At 32.8% G+C, this 21,247-nt stretch overlaps 1 protein-coding gene across 2 annotated transcripts in view; it reads left to right on the forward strand.

The window, feature by feature from the left end:
• Positions 1 to 21,247, forward strand: part of LOC125074999 (lysosome membrane protein 2-like) — a 93,749-nt gene that overhangs the window by 18,361 nt on the left and 54,141 nt on the right. The window contains exon 1 of one of the 2 annotated variants that reach the window (XM_047686527.1): positions 20,048 to 20,515. The exons of the other annotated variant lie outside the window; for it this stretch is intronic. Coding sequence (XP_047542483.1) covers positions 20,248 to 20,515 — 268 coding nt within the window. The 5' untranslated portion in view covers positions 20,048 to 20,247. Of the gene's footprint in view, positions 1 to 20,047; positions 20,516 to 21,247 lie in introns of those variants that run through there. 2 annotated transcript variants of the gene reach the window in all.

Genomic DNA, 21,247 nt, shown 5'->3' on the forward strand with positions numbered 1-21,247 from the left:
TTACTTTCATTTTGTTTACGGGTTTCTTTTTTTTTCATATACAGCCGTAGCACCGCTCACTAACAGCCCTGTATTTTTTTTTTTTAAATTGTAACAAGCGCCTTCACAGCTAGTGCAGTATAAAAACGCATAGCCTATTTGGATTGATAGGATTCCCGGACCCTAGGATTTACAGCTTCATATTCCTGGTACTAGACCAAGTATTGGAATAAATAAATACTCAATACCCGAGAAATATTTGAAGATTAATTTACTAAATTTCTCAACAACGTATAGTTTACATATCTCAGGAATTCTAACGACTCGTGTAGGTTTCCTCACGACGTTTTCCTTCACTGAGCACGCGATCAGTACGCAATACGCAACGCTTAAGAACATTCCTTCGTGAATGTGGCGTAAATCGTAAATCCGACATGGTGTGACAAAATAGTCTTCCACCCATTTGAAATTGTCAATTCGTTATGAAGTACAATTCATTTGAAAGGGCTGTAAATATCCCGAGAGCCGAGATGGCGCAGTGGTTGGAAAGCGTGCACCTTAACCGATGATTGCGGGTTGAAATCCAGGAAAGCACCACTGAATTTTCATGAGCTTAATTTGTTTATAATCGAAGCTCGGTGGTGAAGGAAAACATCGTTTGGAATCCAGCATGTATCTAAATTCAACGAAATTCTGCCACCATGTGTATACCAACTCGCATTGGAGCAGCGTGGTGGAATTTGCTCCATACCATCTAACTTAAAGGGAGAGGAGGCCTTAGCCCAGCAGTGGGAAATTTACAGGCTGTTACTGTATGTAAATATTCCATTGCTGGATAAACGCCTGTTCTCTACAGGAGAAGGTTTGGACATGATTTCGTCATTTTTGTTCAATTCACATACATACACGTATTATACAAAAACAAAATCAAAATATACTTTATTCAAACAGGCTTTTACAAGCACTTTTGAATCGTCATTTAACAAACTACATATATCAAGCCACCACCGGTTCGGAATGCAGATTCTAACGAGAAGGACCGGCAAGAATCTCAGTAGTTACTCTTTTTCAACATTTAAAAATTCAAGGTCATGTTAGTTAAATACAATTATATATGTATGTAATATATCCTACCTGGAAGTCAACAAGTATTAGCTCCACGGTTTTTTACCATCTATATAACCTTGTATTGAATAATATACCTTCTTTACCAATGTATTTTTTACAAATGATTTGTAAGTATCAAGGAATGAGATCAAGAGCTTCTACCTTCATGTCGTATTTGAGCTTATAAAGATTATACGCACATGGTGGTATTTGAAGGACTTATTTTCACACATTTACGAAGCACTAAAACGTTTTTGTTTCATCTGCGTTTTGATTTTACATAGTTCTTAAAAAACGCCAGGAGAAATGATCAAATAGCGTCAAATCGTACCAACGAGGTAGCCGGTTTATTTGGCAAATTAATCGTTCGGCAATAGGTACATTACATTTTTTTTCATAAAATTGGCATGGGAAGGGCTAAATAGGCCACCTGATCGTAAGTGGTAACAAGCGCCAATAGACATTGGTGCCGCAACAATGTTTCATTATTCCTTACATCTCCAATGCGCCAACCAACCAACCTTGGGAACTAACTTATTAAGTCCCTTGTACCCAATCAACCCTTCAAATCAGAACACAACAATACAAAGTATTACTGCTTAGCACCACCCACTCATCAGATAGTCTACCGCCAAAGCCAGTGTAACTACAGACACAAGGGACATAGCCTCTTATCTCCCAAGGTTGGTGGCGCATTGGCGAATGGTTAATATTTCTTACAGCGTCATTGTCTATGGGCGGTGGTGACGACTTACCATCAGATGGCCTATATGTTCATCCGCCAATCTATGCTATAAAAATAAACTTTATTTTATTTTAAAATAATATCATTATTGTTATTGCTGTGTAGAACGCGTCCTAATTTCGCAAAGGTAATAAATGATTATAAAAAAACATGTACTCTATCGGTTCAAACGTCGTTTTTTTTTTAGTTTTGGCTTTTATTTGTGCCCAGCAGGCCCAGATTATTTAGCCAATGTCACGTGCGATTTAAACGGCGTTTTCCAGTAAAGCTGCCAGCTGTCATTCCTTTTTCGACATTGCCAACAATGTTCGCCATATATGAGCCAATTAATACGAAATATTAATGAACTGTACACCAAACCTTACCCAGGAATTATTAAGTTCGTCAAATCCGTCCATTGGTGAAAACTGTATGGAAATTCGTTGATTCGTTTTTAAGTTAATTGCGTTTGGACAGACAGTCAGACGAAACGCAAGATTTGATTTTATTATATGTTTATAATTATCTTATCATTTTATACTGCTATTTTTATTACGAAACGCTTTGTCATGACGCGTCAAAGCCAGAAAGGATACCATTATAGACGTGTTTTGTAACCCAACATCTAAATTAAATGTTGTTCTTTTTATATTTTTATATAATTATAATAATAATGTTTATTAATCTTGACAAAAACATACTATGTTATCAAAAATTGATGTTTATTACGAACGAAAATGTACATTCATATTATATGTGTCTGTCTGTGTTAAACATAAGTCAGAATCATAGATCACCAGGTCCCCCTCCACGGGAAAACAAGTCATGTCAACACAAAACAAGTCAACTCAGTCTGATATGATTTATACGATTATAAGGAGAATTAGTATGACTTTCCGAACGTCACACGTCAAGCTGTCAGACGTCTTTTAAATTCATTCACTTTTGGCAGGAGGTAGCGCGAAATACGGTCAGGCGTATCATTGTTAGACTGTTTTTGTAATAATATTAGCAAATCAGAAATTAATTAAAGTATTTGATTATTAATTAATTATTATTTTATATTCATGTAATAGATTTATTTAAAGTAAATATGTTTTGTTAATAGCCTATTTCAATGGAAGTAGAAAAAAAGTTAAACAAACCTTAGATTTACGTATTTCATGCGATTTGCTAATAACTCGGCTATATCGTGCACTACTAAGAGTTTATGATTAATATATCTTTATATATAATATAACACTATTACACTTAACTATTTATTTCCACTTTAAATTTACTTCCAAAATTCCGAGTTGTGTCGTTCAAAACACCATTTATTCGCAAATCCATAGTGAATATCATAGATTAATCAAGCTCTCGACCAATGATATCGCGTCAGTTTGCTGTCAAATGTTGTCTATTTAGTTTTTCTCGTGATTATAGAATTTTACAATATTGTGTTTATACAAGAAAAAAACAAAAAATAAATGAAAAGGAAAATAATAAAATTTTCAAAAAATAAATTTTACAATTCCATTAAAACATAAATGTCAAATGAGAGCTTAGTTCAATATTATGATATAGGGCTTGGTTGTTGACTTCACCGACAATAGAAGTGAGATCTAAATGGGTGCCAAGTTCAATGTTCAGTTCTGAAATTTATTTATAACTATATAAAATATCATTTCTTCTTTAAACTTAGGAGAATATATTGCAGCCTAAGGTCTAAAAATTTACCAGTTCAGATTTATTCCTTTCTATTCACCTGATTACCTATCTGCATGCGAAATTTAAACTTTCTAGGACGTTAATATCTAAATAACCATTTGAGATGAAATTCAGAGGGTCACGACGCTACCGCGTGTCTAGATATATATTCTTTAATCTAAGTGAATGATAGATGTTGATCGTAGAGTCTTATATACATATAATCATAATACATATTTGATATAAGAGTCAGCCATTATTTATAGTGCAATGAGTATATAAGTAAATGCATGATATTAAAATTGTTCATATGTTTTTTTTATTTTTAGTGGCGATTCTCTTATAAAAAAAATAATAATTAAAAGCACGAATTAAAAATGATAGATTAAAGATAATATATAGATAGATTAATAATAAGGTGAGTGAGCCAATGTTACTACAGGCACAAGGAAAATTTCCAACGGCGAAAATGTCTATGCGATCAGTAATTGTCAGTGGTGACTACTTACCACCTAATGGCCAATTTGTTTGACCGTCTAACATTTTCATAAAAAAATGTTTTCCTTAAATTTTCAATAGTAGTAAAACTCTAATATAATACATATATATATGTCATCGTCAACATCAGCCTGTATTAGTTCACTGATGGACATAGGCCTCCCCCAAGGCGTGCCACGGAGCCCGATCTTCGGCCCTTCTCATCCACCTTCCGTAGATCCACACTACACTAATATATACATACATATATATATATATTAAACTATGTTTCGGCCACGTGTAGGGGGCGTTTATATCATAGCTTTTAAGTATACTTAATATAAAAACGCCCTGTCCCTGATATTGTCCTTCCTTGGTCTTCAAGCTTGCGTATGATATTAGTATAGAATATCTACTAACACGGGTACCATCTGTTGTCCTTGTGGGTATTTCCATCGTATCTCAGTACTCTTGTTCGTTAATACACAATGTAAAGTAATCATACGTTAATTATATTTTAAATAACAATAATTTAAACATTATTACGATGTAATTATAAAAAATAAGGTAATAAAACTGCATGTCATATTAATAAAGGTAAAGTTGTATGCAAGTTAAGCTATTGTTAGATAGTTAAGGAGTATTATTTATATAACTAGCTGTGCCCGCGACTTCGTGCGCGTTTGAATTTAAGTTATTTGGACATTGCAGTGTGAATTTATTTTTATTTTATATATAATTCTAAAATAAACGTTACTCATTATTATATCAGTCTGCCAGTAAAAGTTTCGTCAAAATCGGTCCAGCCGTTCTAGAGATTAGCCGGAACAAACAGACAGACACATAGACAAAAATTATAAAAAATGTTATTAAGGTATCTGTACCGTGTATACATACATATGCATTTAGTAAAACAATTACAAACAGACACTTCAATTTTATTATATGTATATAGATTTTAGAGTAGTTTTCCGAACCGATACGACTTGGGAACCTTCAAGAAAAGAGCGTACTCATTCCTTAAAGGCCGGCAACGCATCTGCAAGCACCCCGGTGTTGCAGATGCGTTGCCGGTGTTGGTTACACTGTCCATCAGATGAGCCTCCTGCTCGTTTGCCCCCTATAACATAAATAATAAGAATAGAATTACGAACAACCAGGCCCGTTTTAACTCAAGGTACTACAAGGTTACAAGCCCGGGCGACGCATGAGACCACCGATAAGGCGCCCCAGATTATTAGTCTTTCGCAGGGAGAGTTTAGATCACCCGAACTCTTTTTTTTAAGAATATTAGAAAAGCCCTAATTATAAGAATTACTAATATTCCTATTTACCCCCCCCCCCCTTTAAGCTTAACGATTGTGTTGGAAGCGGGGATGTCATTAGCCCGAGATCCTGTGACTTTTTACAAATATTACTTGCATCTGGGTGCTTGTTTTTTTTACAGGGATGTTAAACTTTCATGACAATCTGATGAATGCTTAAAGCAAAATTAAATGCTTAAAGCATGTACGTCTATTTATAAAGATCGGTAGTCAAGCTAAGAAAATAAACAGTACTAGTTTAAAGGTATGTTTATATCGAATTTAGTCTGACAGTGGACAGTTACCAATTTCACTTTACATTAATAAATTAATAAATTTTGTAAAATGGCTAAGGGCTATGAAAGCTTAAGAAATCGTATCCATTAAAGAAATCCCGATTGGACATATTGTTAATAAAGCAGACTAACGTACGACCATAACGCACAAGGAAACTGTTGATATTTAAAATAAAAAAATAAAGCCAGTGACAGATTTATGTTTCATTGAAAGGGAAAAAAATAGTAATATTACTGAGGTCTCGCCTAAATTAGCGTGAAGATAATTTACTCATAGTGGTTTATTTCGACGTACACACGCACACATGTACCAACACATATGCACTATCACGTAAAACGATTAAAAAAATAAATTGGACGTAAACAACGATTAACAGATAAAAAATATAACTCAAGAGTTAAAAAACATTGTTGGGTTTATCTATGGTGAAATTCTTAGTAGAAGTGTGAATTGTTGAAGTTACTAACTTCAATGATTGTGTTTAATTTTTTTTTTTTTTTCAATAGTCTCATAGAAAGATATGAGTAGTTACTTTGTTAGATGCGATTAATTTCATATATCCTGTATGGAAATTTAGGAAAAGATAACGATTTTTTTTTTTTTAAATAATAAATAAAGCTTAATTTCTGAGGAATTTAACGGTATAATAACAAGATTTGAATCAGTGTAACATCTTAGTTCCCAAGTTTGTCGGAACATTGGTATTCAAAATGAAAATGAAAATAATCTTTATTCAAGGGGGCTCATAAAATAAGTTTTGTATCATTATGTTACAACGAATTAAACGTAAAGCTAGCACCGGTGCGGAAAGAAGATTCCATCGAGAAGAACCGCCAAGAAACTCAGTAGTTTCTTGGACTCTTTTACACCGTTTTAATTACAATGTACGTCAGTAAAGTGTCAGGAAATTAAAAAATACAAGTCGACGCTTTTTTATCATTAATATAATCTTCGTATTGATTAATATGCCTAATTATTTTTGAGATATTTTTTAAATAGGCCAAGTTATAAATAACTGTGGAATCTTATTATTGAAACGAATAACGTGTCGGAAGAAAGATGCCTTGCGAAGTTGAAGCCGTTGGACTCAACTTCGCTTCGGATAGTCCTGCGTTTCAACTGTTTCCGGACGCATTTTTTTTCTTTTTTTTTTATAATATAGCAAATGGACCTCTTCATGGTGGGTACTCACTGCCCATAGACAGAGGCGCTGTAAGAAATATTATCCTACATCACCAATGCGCCACCAACCTTGGAAACTAAGATATCAAATCAGGATATAAATAAATTGACCTACTTATCTGGAAAATAATAACCACTGATTAATTTGTTGGTTCCTTAAATATATGTATATTTTTTTTTATACATATGTACTTGTTTATTAGTAATCGATAAACTGAAATTCCAAAATCGTTTTTAGTAAATCCTTCAACATTAGCAAGTTACGTTTTCCGGAGATAGCTGTGTTATTTCATCAATATTATTGTTAAAATATTATTGTAATATTATTGACATATATAATGATAATTTTGAACAAAGTACCCAAATATGCGCTTTGTAAAGCCTACGTTCGCTAACTTAAAGCTCTTACATATGTGTATTACAAATATATTGTTCTTAATCTATAGTAATATTCTAAATATAGTATGTCTGTATGTATGTAGTATTAGAAACTACTGTTCTAATTCTAAATAAATAAATTATATTTATAATAATATAGTGCGAAGCCAGGGTGGGTTGCTAGTTATATTTTGAAAAAAAAAGTAAAACCATAAACATTGACGCATTTTATGTCTTAAGATGTTTAATGATAACACGTGAATGGAATATTAATCGTTACAAAAAAGGTGCGTGTTTTTTTCGGTGTAATTAAAATTTGTTTTTAATTGCAAACATTTTATTTATGTCATAGGTTATGTCCCTTGTAAAATGCCTTTAGTTACACTGGCTCACTCACTCTTCAAACCGGACAACGATACTGAATACTGCTGTTTGGCGGTAGAATATTTGATGGGCTTGCATAAAGCCCTACCAAGTAATTAATTACAATTAAATAATAATAATCTACTTATTAATGTTAATATACTTTGTTGTATACCACAAACAAAAATACGGAAATCATAGGATTAAATAAAAACAAAACTAGATATAGAAATAATGCTCGAAACAAAAATATTACCAATTATATGTGTGTACAATGGGCGGACTTATGGCAAATTAGCCATCTCTTCCAGACAATATAATAATAAATAATAATTATCATGATAAATATAATTACTTATTTTTTCGCCCCTACTATAACATTAATTTACTAATTTAAATTAGTAGTTCAATAAAATAAACATTGTGAAATGAGATAACGTCTGAAGTTGGCTATTTCGAGCGACTTGACATTTGCGGTTTAGCGAACAACTTCACCGTGTACATTATTTGACACATCGCGCCAAAAAAAGTATAACCTCAAAATGTAATTTTACAAAGACAATTTTATTTAGATAAACCTTGAAACTTAAGGTTTTTTTTGGACACAAAGTTCAAGAAATAATGTTCAATAAGTATCAAATTGTAGCGATCTATTGCGTGGTCTGCGGTCGGTTTCTACGTAAATAAAACTAGATTAATTAAGTACCATATTATTCTTAATTCTTGAAAATAATCAGATGAAATGTCAGCTATGCATCACCTATCGTCCATTCTAACCACAACAGGATAAAAGCCAAACAAACAACATTTGCCATCGAATTGATATATCGTCGGTTCGAGAGCTTGAATAGTTTAAACCACGCATTCATTACGGATTTTCAAAAAAAATTGCGTTTTGAACATCGACAAAACTTTTATAAATAAATTTAAGTGGATATAAGTAGTTCAATGTAATATTGTTTAATTGTAAATATATATTAGTAGTCTTCGTAGTGCAATATAACTGAACTTACCACGTGGCATACTTAAAACTTAAGGCTTAAGTTAATTCCTTCTTCGGTACAAAATCAAAGTCAAAATATACTTTATTCAAGTAGGCTTTTACAAGCACTTTTGAATCGTCATTTAACAAACTATTTAAAGTAAAGCTACCACCGGTTCGGTATGTAGATTCTACCGGGAAGAACTGGCAAGAATTTCAGTAGTTACTCTTTTTCAACATCTAAAAATACAGTCAGTCAGTGTTAGTTAAATACAATTATACCTCCTGATATATAATATATATTTTGCCTGGAAGTCATTACGTATTAGCTCCAGGCTTTTTATTATCTATATAATCTTGTATTAAATAATATGCTTTTTTTATTAATGTATTTTAACAAATTTATGAGTCGGCAAAGTTAAAAATATCTGCTGGATTTTATTATAAAAATGGATACCTTGCCCCAAGAAGGATTTATTGACTTTGCGGAGTCACATGACGTTATAAGCTTATCCTTTCGTCTCGTGTACGTACAATGATTTGGAATATACTATAACTTTTTTAAAATTAAATATAAAAAAAAAAACGATTGTCGTTAAGGAGAAAATTTCTTCATAACGGCATTATCATGTTTATCGACTTAATATGTCTGAGTTCAAGGCGATATAATTTATGAACATTGCGAAGGTCAATGATTCAATGTATCGGACATTTTTATTTTACTTTAGTTAATTTTATCTCACGTTATACGTCATATAATAGATCATCAGTATATTTATTAAGTACATTTATTTGTTCATGAACTGACTGGGGTTCCTCAAGGTGGCATTTTAGCTCCGCTATTCTTTGTTACTTTCATTAATCACACAATGAATTGTTTATATACTCCTAATACGTTAGCAGATGATATCTAGATTTATCGATTCACTCGAAGTACTCATTAGTAAAATCAACGTTATTAGCATTGACATTGAGTTCATATTAGAATGGAGACAGCCTATCTACCCTAAGCCACGAGTTATTGAGATTCGCAGTCCAGTCCAGTCCGAACTGATTTGAAATGTTTAGTTGGTATAGAGATAGTTCGAACAAAGATATATTTGTCTGATGCACCCCTCGAGGGAGTAAAACGTGGAGTGAAGGTTTGTGTGCCATAAAGTTTTACAAATTTCGTGCGGGGATAGCCGTGGGCTCAGCTAGTTTATAAATAAAATTATGTATTTAATACTGTCGCTTTATTAATATTAAATTTATAGGCTGATCGTACCGACTTCGTAATTGGTATTCGGGTTAAATAAATTAGTTTTTGTTATTAATAATCCCAGCACCATCTGCCGGATCCAATCTAAGCCATCTACTGAAACTCTCAAAAACCAATCAAAATCGGTCTAGCTGTTTAAGAGGACTTTAGTTACATGCAGGTTTATTTACTTATATAGATATTATTTAATATTTGTAGCGATGAATTGAAGAAGAGCTGAAGCGCCATGGTAACTAAATGGTACTTCTGGCGCTTCAGGTCTTCTTCTATTCACTAAATATAGTTACACCATAAAACCCAGAAAAAATGCAGTGTTGTTTTTTTTTTTTTTTATTAAAAATATGTAAGTATGTGGCAAATAGGGAACCATCAGGATAAAACCATAGTCATTCTCATGTCCAATCCAACACCTTGAGATCTTAGTTGTTATTTGTGCCTGTAGTTACACTGGCTGACCCTTCAAACCGCGTCACACTGCTGTTTGAAAGAGTATAATTGTTAGTAAAATTTTATTTAACGCAATAATTAATCTTTGAAGGCGATTAGTAACACACGCATAACTCCAAACTCCCACGATTTGCTATTTATTTTATTTTATTAGTGATATATCTAATAACAGTGACCTTAAGAGTTTTAAAGCCTTGCGAACATTAAGCGTTTCGCAATATATAGGAAAGTTAATTTAATTTAAAATAATATACATATACAAGCCTTCAATGAATCGTATTATAGTTCACTTATACTAATTGATTAATATTTATAATATATGAGCTTAAAACATATATGCAATAAATATACTATTATCTCTGTGTAACATATCAATTTATTGGTAAATATCAAAATTACTCGGTTTGACTATAGTGAGAGGAAAATTTTAATGAGAATTAAATGTACTCATAATGGTATTGTTGTGTTCCGTGTGGTTTGGCACTGTGGACACATTTTCTTAGTTCCCAAGGCGCATCGATGAAAGGAATGGTTAATATTTCTTATAGCGCCATTGTCTATGGGAATTGATGACTTCCTATCAGGTAGCCTATTTGCTCGTTCGTCTATGTCATAAAAAATGCATTATAAAAAAACTTGTTAAGTGATCTTATCCCTAATAAGCGATCTCTTCAGATAACCTTTGGGCACATGACTGCACTAATATATATATATAAATATATATCAATGAGATAAATATATATATACGTACATAAATATACATTACTAGATGAAAACCCGGCATCGCTCGGGTAAAGAAATAAAACTAAACAAATATACGAAATCATTATTTGGAACACACTTTCTGAACGCACCCGTTAATCAAAAATGGCCGCCCGTTGAACTGTCCTGTCATTGTGGATGTATGTTATCGACTCAAAAATCATTATTTTTTAATGACCTTTTATAGTGGCCTATCGTAGACCTGCACGAAATTATTAATATAGATATAAATATATACCAAATATTTACATATGGCATATTTAATGTCTGAAAGTGTTTTTTTGGATGCCATTGGAAACATGTGTTGGACATCATACTGTTTGATAACCATTTACTAAAAATGGTACTAGTATTATACCTCCTTTGTTTTGAAACGCAACCAAATTGTAATGCAAATACGACTGCAGCCTAATAGAGCATTATGGAATTATTGCCATAGCAAAAACCGAACAGTAATACATTTTATAAATAATATTATTATTAGTGTTTTATATAATACAAAAACTAACGACTACAAAATATTAATAAATAATTAATTATTAAAGTTGTAAATCCACTATTCAATTTAAATTCTTAAAATTAAATAGTAACTTAATTTACTATTTTAATGTATTCACTGACAGTCCTGGCATTTTAGCGCGATACCTTTGTCTTAACCCAAAAAGTATATAAAAAAGTATAATATGGCAATATTTATTCGTCTTGTTATAAGCTAAAGATAAGAGGGTGCAATGCCCTTTTACTCATCCAAATTACTCAAACCATGTAAAGCTTATAAAACGAATATATACGTAAATTATGAATTGTTATTTATTTTTAAACTTAAGGTGGTTTCAGACAAAGTTTTCGGCGCGTTTAAGCACCTTTCTAAAGCGAACGTACGTGCATTGCTTTACTTTAGCCTTTTGATACGTGCGTAAATTAAAGTAATTTTTAAATAGTTAAAAATCACTTCGTAATTTTGATTGAAGTATAAAGACCGATTTCAAGACTAGATATAATTCACCGTTTCGAGGAAAAACGCTCGAATAAACTAACTAAATAAAATACGCAAAATATGGCGCTCGTGTAATCACGTATGCTTTTGTGTGCGAAAAACACGCTCGTCGAAAACCGATGTTAATGTAGCCTTCGTTTCAATACTTACACTTCTATACAAGCATATACAGACAAATGAGAAAAATATAATCGGATATTATCGATGATGTAAAAAAGTAAATAATCGTAAATCGCTTATATTTTAATTAATAAATTGGATAGACTTATAAACTTGCTGGTAGGGCTTTGTGCTAGCTCGCCTGGGTACCACTCATCAGATATTCTACTGCCAAACAGCACTTAGCCAAAGTAACTGTAACAAGGGACATGACGTGGCGTGACGATGTCTTCTTAACTTCCAACCCCCGTTTCACCCCCTTAGGGGTTAACTTTCGTAAAAACCGTTCTTAGCGGATGTCTACACCCTATAAGGATCCTACCTGCTAAATTTCAAGTATGTAGGTGTTATAGTTTCTGAGATTTCGTGATTAATCAGTGAGTGGTATTTCGCTTTTATATATATGTAATAAAAGGTAAAAATTATTTCAACTCTTATTTCAAGGATAATAGATATTGTTGCCATATACAATAAATAATTCATTATAAATATAAATAAATAAATATTGGACAACATCCCATACATTACTCTGATCCCAATGTAAGTAGCTAAAGCACTTGTGTTATGGAAATCAGAAGCAACGACGGTACCCCAAACACCCAGACCCAAGACAACATAGGAAACTAATGATTTTTTCTACATCAATTCGGCCGGGAATCGAACCCGGGACCTCGGAGTGGCGTACCCATGAAAACCGGTGTACACACTACTCGACCACGGAGGTCGTAAAATTATTAATATTATTCATTAATATTATAAAACAAATTCGACTTCTGTTTCTGACGATATCTCCTCTCTCTTCTCTTCTCTTTAACGGATTTTGATATGGTTTTTACTAATAGACAGAGTGTTACAAGAGCGCTTGCATATATGTTAACATATATATATATACCTTTACACCAATAATTTATTTTACTTTTTTTTTTATTTCTCGCTATATTTGAGGACATATTGTATGTATTCGTACTTATTGTATGTAGTGTGTATTTTGATTATATACTTGTATCTTATATGTATTGGTAATATAATTTATTTATTGATATATAATCTGTGTATTCTATATTTAAATTTATTGTTTAGTTCTAGAAATAATAGATTAGTTTTTTTCACTATTACAGCACCACCCACCTCATATTCCACGAGCTAACCTAACCTACACCGTTGGTTGCCTGGAAGAGGTCGCTATGGAGCGATAAGGTCCAAAACTGTACGCCTCTTTTATTTAGGCTGGATCCATGTTGTATTTATTTATTTTCTCTGTGTGGTGTACAATAAAAGTATAAAGTAAAGTACCTTTTGTAAGTGTGTGTGTAATTCAACTCTAAAACGGTTGGACCAGTTTCGAGGATTTTTTCTGTTAGGTCCTTGGGTGGTCTCGGACCCGGTAGGTGGCGCTGTGGTCGGGAAGTAAATAAAGTACTTGTTTCGTGAAGTTGAGACGTGTAGTTTTATGTAAAAGTTAAAAAAATCTTAAATATTAGTTAATTAATTATTTATAAGTTAATTTTCATTGTATATATAAGAGTTACCTTGTTTGTGAGGTTTTTAAAATGTACTTTTAAAAGGCTAACGTGACTTTATCTATACTGATGTAATAAAGAGGTAAAAATTGTCTGTCTATATATACTCCCTTCGACCCTATTTCTGTTTGTTTAAGGGTATAAATTATATGTATATCATATACATATATTTAATAAATAAATAATAAACTTCATATTTACTTTTTACAAGCCCATCTGAGTATGTAGCACCCACTAATAAGGTATTCTGTCACCAAACAAAAATACGTGGTATTGTTGTGTTCCGGCTTGAAGGGTGAGAGAGCCAGTGTAACAACAGTCACGAGGGAGATAATATCTTAGTTGTCCAATGTTGGTGGCGCATTGGCGATATATTGAATGGTTAACATTTCTAACGGCGCCAATTCTATGCTTCTGGTGACTACTGAACATCAGATGGCTTATTTGCCAACCGCCAACCTATTACATAAAAAAGTATAAAGATTTATTGCGTTTGCATTATGTTTTTTGCATTTGCAGCCTGTAAATTTCCCACTGCTGGGCTAAGGCCTCCTCTCCCTTTGAGAAGGTTTGGAGCATACTCCAATGTATAAATAATGCTGCTCCAGTGAGGGTTGGTGGAATACACATGTGGCAGAATTTCATTGAAATTAGACACATGCAGGTTTCCTCACGATGTTTTCCTTCACTGCCGATCACGAGATGAATTATAAACACAAATTAAGTACGTGAAAATTCAGTGGTGTTAGTCTGGGTTTGAATCCGAAATCATCGTTTAAGATGCACGCGTTCTAACCACTGGGCCATCTCGGCTTTATTTATTACGTTTATTTATTTATTTGTTTAGATATATTATTTTTATTGTGAAACATAGATGAAATGAGTCCACGGCTTATAGATTCAAATTACGATAATTCTAACGTCTAAGGTCATAATTTTATTGTTACAAGCGAACGGTTCGCAGCGAACGATTTTTTCCGTTGCACATAATTTGGAAACGACGACATCTTCTCAAGTATTTATGCAAATATTAGTATTAAACGACATTTTTAATATATATGTAATTATTGTCCAAGGTAAAACAGATTCAGGTAGGATTTGATAAAAAAAAAACAGATTAAAATTTCTAAGATGACGAAATCGTCCTGATCTAAAAGATTAGTAGTGCACAATTCTGTGCGCAAACACAGATGGACTCTATATCCTCTTTCTCATAATCCGCTTGGCAAATCTAGACCGGAAAGAAGTCAGGCACAACCAACCTTTCGAGTATACACAGACTCTGGCCTGTCACCGAATATTTTCCATTTGGGCTTCGAACCCAGAACTTATATAGCCACAAAGCCAACGAGACAGTCGATAATTTCGATATATGTTAATCGAAAGATACGAGACCTCACATGCCTAATATATAAGTTCTAGGTAAACGGGAAATACCTTCTACGTATTGATGTGTCATTTAAAAATGACATTAGCCGTAATATATTTAGAAACGACTAACAAAACATAATAATTACGACATTTATAATATGTATATGTACTATACATATTATATATATATACATAAAAATAAACATTCGTATTTACGATGAAGACAAAAACGGTAAACATTAAGCCTGTATATTTTCCACTGAGGCTGAAGCTTTTTCCATTTGAGGAGAATGTTACGAATGAATTCCTCCTCCCTGTTCCAATGCGAATGTGATTTAATTAAATCATAAAGGTAACGTTACGTTTATCTATTATTACAAGATAAATTATAAACACAAATTAAGTTTATTAGCTAGAATATAAACGGTGTTCGTCACATAATCTGATCTGATAAAAATACAGGTATTCCGACTAATAGCTGTGAAGTTATCGAATTTAGTAAAAATTCCTAAAGGCTCGTCTCATCTTGATAAGTTTAGGAGATTATTATACTATGCTGTTTGGGAGGAGGAGGAGTTTTTTCCACGCTTAGGCATTTAAAACTTAGTAATGTAAGCTGTGATACGTAGTTTTCCTCGAAGCGTTTTCTTTTAGATCAAGCTTTATATACACTAGGATTTTAACAAGCGATCTATGCTTAAGTCCGCTTGTTTTATCAAAACAATCTAGAAAATCTATACTAATATTGAATGCTGTCCATCCGTCCGCGTATTGCGGAAATATCAGTGATATTTGAAGCAAGCTTGAATTTCAAGGAAGGACATAATTATGCTACTATTTATGCTAACGGCCAACCCTTAAACGACAAGCAAAGCTGAGTGCTATAATTGGTTCCTCTAAAATTTTCCAAATTAATTCATAAATAATTGAGCTCTGAGGAAAACAGAAAATGAGGTAAAACAATAAATAAACAATTAATAAACTATACTAACGAATTGAGAAACTCCTTCCATTTTTGAAGTTCCTTAAAAATTACTTGGACTTGACTTGATGGCAGTGCTTTGTGCAAGCCCGTCTGGGTAAGTACCACCCACCCACAAACAACAATACTTACTGTTGTTGTGTTGCAGTTTGAAGGGTGATAGGGCTAGTGTAACTACAGACACAAGGGACATAACATCTTTATTCCCAAGGTTGGTGTAATATAAGGATGGGTTGTTATACCTTACAGTATCAATGTCTATGGGCGTGACAACTTATCATCAACGAAAACCAAAACCATTAGAATACAATAGTTTGCTAAACACTTTTATTTTTTATCACTAATGTCGTAGTCAACAAAATATGATATTAAACAAACATAATAACATCAAAACAATTTAGCACCTAAGCATGAACTACATAAAGGAAATCAAGCGGGCACATAGCGTATTGATTACGCGTGATTATTGAGCGTCGTGACGTATTACAAGAATGAATTCTATCATAATATATTCAGCGTCTACGGTAATTATGACGTTTTTCCTAGTAATAACTAGGAAATAAAACGTTTATGACCTAGTAGTAGTTTTTATATCGTGCGTAATTTTTTACAACTGTCGTATATTGAACGTTTAAATTGTTGTTATCTTAAGCGACGATAGAACAAGGGGTTCAATTTTTTGCGTGACGTCTGCAACGGTTGTGATCATTAGCCATTCTTTAAGGAGACCAGACACCTGTGCAAGATATTGCACATGTGTGGGCGAGGACACAAGTGCAACATTTTGTCACTCACTCGCGTAATCCGTGGGATTACAAATCTGATATGATCGTAAAAAAAGTTAGAAGACCAAAGTTTTGGTTGAAATGACGGATGAAATTTCAGGTGTGTTTGAGGATCTTATTATGAGGAGACGAAATTTATCAACTATAGTGCCAATCTTATAAGGCGATAGGACGGCAGTAAGACACCACCAGGAATAGCAACGTGAATTGAGTCAAAATTTAAGACAATTTCCAACATTAATCGATTAAAAAAAAGTTACCATTTCTACCAGTCCACGCTACTGTAAGTCGTAAACGAATCCAATATATTTACTGAGCCCAACAATACTACTTAAAAGGTAATTAAAAAAAATCGTTACTTTCAGTATTATAATGATTTATTATGTTTAAGAGTTATTTCGTTGAATATTTCATTCATAAAAATTAATCACACAATTTGTCCGTGAATCGGTCACTGATTGGTCCGAATTTAATGTCACCTTTGAACTGAATTTTTATTATTCTTTTAAATCGAACACATCACATGTGATTTGATGTTTTTAATATCCCGTTAACACTTTACGCGTCGTGAGTCTCAGTGAGTACGTTAATGACAAGTTTTGTTGACGGCAATTGGAGCGGGATCATGCGAGGTAGCGACAGCGGAAAGCGGACAAATAGAAATAATGACAAAATTATACTGATTTCATGTTTGTCATTGTTTCATTGCAACAGATAGACCAGAGTTTCGTATGGTACCTACTTCTTCTCCAAAATGGTCATCATAATTAATTCAGCCAATCGTAGTCGACCATTCGGTATAGGTTACCAAAGTTACCGGAGTCAGGTCTTCCATTCTTCTTCAAGTCATCTGTATTGTAACGTCAGTCAGCTTATAATTAACGACTTTGCAAACTACCTTATTTATTGGTACATAACGATTGGTGGAATTTATAGCCTGAGATTTGTTTAAGCGCTAAGCGTCACTACCATAGTTCACTTGGTGGTAGGGCTTTGTGCTAGTCCATTTGGGTAGGTACAACCCACACTTCACGTCGTATTCTATAGCCAAACAGCTATATTTGATATAGTTCTGGTTCGGTTCGAACGAAATTGAGCCCGTGTAACTACAGGCACAAGAGACATAAACATCTTAGTTCCAGAGGTTGAGTTGTGTTGTTACATCGGACAGAAAAGTTAAAAAAAACAATCAATCTAACCAACCTTAACTTGTTCCAAGTATAGTTTAATTTGTGCCCTCAAAAGCCAATTATAATATACTTAGCCGACTATTCCGACTTCTTACTGGTAAAATGAGAGTTTTGCAAATAAAAATACTGGTCCTCGATCGCAGTTCCCGCCCGGGGACCCAAACACTGAAGAAAATGAATTCAAATCGGTTCAACTGGAAGAGTTCAGTGACTTAAACGCGTAAAGAGAAATTATACAACACACTAAAGATTTATTCGATGTATTTGATTTTTTTCAACACAAATGAGATATATATATATATATATATATGTCGATACTCGTGGAAAGTTCGTCTCTGGTAAATTTCCTGCGTCACAGTGAACTTAATAAATGTACCGATTAGTGGTAATCAGCGTTTCGATAAACGATTATTTAAAAACGATCGCTTTACTGAAACCCAGTTTTTATTAACATGACGCAAATGATATAAACAATCCCGCAATTGTACTCGCTTTAGGGACGCGACGTGACCAGTTTTACGAGCTTGACCGACTTGTAATAAAGGTGGTCGACAATTTGTGTACGTTTGGATATAACTTCGTCGTATATAGAGGGATTTTTTTAGTTTGTTTGAGGTTATTTCTAATAACTTATAACGATTATGATACGTTTCCGATTCTATTTCGATCCAACTTCGACTCCTCATAAAAATTAACCTCAGCTTAATCGTGACTTTTTTTTAATGTAATAAGTAATATGGCAAATAGGCCACCTGATGGTAAGTGGTCACCACCGGCAAAACACTGACACTAAAAAATAATAACCATTCCCTACATTACACCAATGCGCCACCAACCTTGGGAGCTAAGATGTTATGTCCCTTGGGCCTGTAGTTATACACTGCCTCACTCGCCCTTCAAACCGGAACACAACAATACTGAGTACTGCTGTTTGGCAGTAGAATATCTGATCAGGGTTGGTACCTAACTAGACGGGCTTGCTTGTGCAACAGGGCTTTGTAGCCCTGCCACCAAGTACAGAGGACTAATTCTAATTATTTTTATCGGTTACGATACGATACTCCTTAACTTCGATCCAACTTAGACCGAACCGCAACTGGAGACTATGTACTCGGTTGAACGACAACGATTAAATTTCGATTAGATTTCGATAAACTGTCAAAGTTCTTGTGGAATTTGTGCCATGTTGATATTGTTGCTATAATTAATATTTCTGTCTTAAAAAACTTGTGTTTATTTCAATTATATCCAATCTTGCGTCGAAATTTTAAACCAATTAATCTGAACGTCGATATAGCGAAAATTTTCCACAGACAACTTTTTTTTTTTTAATAGTTGTTTCAATCCGTCCTTAGTAGATAAGCCGAATTGCAAAGTATTGAATTATTTTTTTGTATATGAACGATACATATTGTTTTTAAAGTAACGAGCTAATTATATTTAAATTATTAACAATAATTTAACCTAAAATATTACAAAATAGCGCAATTTCATTCGTTTTATAGTTAATTGAATGTGAATGAATTTATGTTAATGTTAAGTATAGATACCTATCCGAATATGGCAACTTGGATTTCGTTAAGAAGATGCAAATGTCCATAAATTAATTTATAAATAGTAAAATATATAGACATTTATTTGGTCATAATTTTATTTACAATAAACATAAGCAAGTTAAATATAAGTAGTTTATAAATAAAAGAATATTAACTTTTAACTCCACTAGTGTAACGTCGCAAATGTTGTAGTCTCAGCCTAAAACGACAACCTAAAAAAAACGTATAAATAACTACAGAATCGATTAAGAATATCAACCGCTGAATAACAAAATAAAGGAGGTAAGTTTAAAAAAAGAACACCGTTTTCACCCCTCTCATTAAAAAACAACACACAAAGAATCGTGACGCAATAAGAACTTGACAGTGACCATAAACTTGTATTGAGATCAATTTTGCGTAATCCGCAATACAAACTGGTATAAACTCACACATATACACGACGATACACGACACGCACACAGCCGGAAACCGGGCGAAATTTTATATATAAACGTAATATAAGGTAGGCAAGCCATTTCATGATCGACAGCATACAATGCAGGTCCGCGATGACATTTGAATGACGTCAAAGCGCGCGAAAACATAAAACTGTCATTATTAGTTTTTAATTTAAAAAAGAACACGCACGTTTGAAAGTGACAATTAAAAGAACCAGTGTTGATAAAAAGAGTTTTTAATCGTGGTTTGTGTCGATTGTTTTTTTTTAGTGATTGTGTTATGTTTTTTTAAAAAATGAAAGACTTGGTTCAAATTTGGAACAGAGTTACGGGAAGGCAATATGCGTCAGTTAACTCGAATGAGAAGGAATTAAAAGACTTGACGCATAATCGCTTAAATAAAGCTGATATCGATACGTCGGCGTTTGAAATTAATCTATCCGAATGTGAAGGATTAAACAACAAATTTAACGATGATCTGGATTTCAATGAACGTAAAGATGAAATTATAAATCGGTTATTTAAAAGAAGAAGGAGTGGACATGTAGGTCGGCAACCAAAACGTAAGTAGTTAAAATTACTTTTTACGGATTTTTTTTAGAACATTTTTTTTTGTAATTTTATTTTAATTTGAACATAAAATTTATAAATAAGCAATCATTACGATATTTAAATTCATTATATATTTCTTGAAATATTATTAATTGTGTATTTTGTATAAATCTTTTAAAAATTATGCCATCGATTTGGAATATTAGCTTAAAAGATTAATTTATTCAGCGATGTAAAAAAAAGTCGTTAAAATTCCATATTTAAAACTGTTCGTTCCGTTCATTCGTCTAATGACAAATAATAATCATGACAAAATCAATTTTAGTGGAACATTTTCATCCGGATATTTAGATTTTTGTAACAAATCAACACGAAGGTTACAGTGGTTATATATATTATAATAGATCAATTAATTCACAGCGTGTTATTTATTTACCGTTATGTAATATAAACACTATTATTAGACATTGTAATTTTTCCTCTGTTTAATAAGGAGACTAGTAGAAGTACGTATTTACTCCGTAGCCATTAATTATTTCAGTAATTAGTAAAAAATCGTTATGTGTTTTATTTAAGTCTCTGTATGATATTAGTAATAATAATAATTTCTATTAATAATCGTAATAATCTGTTATTGTATTATTGCGAAACAAATCCCAAAACCATTGCATTGAATCAACAATGAATCAAGCTTGAACTCCAAGGAAAGACAAAAGGTTTTTTTAAGTGTTACACATGACGAC

Source organism: Vanessa atalanta, chromosome 29 (assembly GCF_905147765.1).
Source record: "Vanessa atalanta chromosome 29, ilVanAtal1.2, whole genome shotgun sequence".
In the NCBI taxonomy this organism is placed as follows: domain Eukaryota; kingdom Metazoa; phylum Arthropoda; class Insecta; order Lepidoptera; family Nymphalidae; genus Vanessa; species Vanessa atalanta.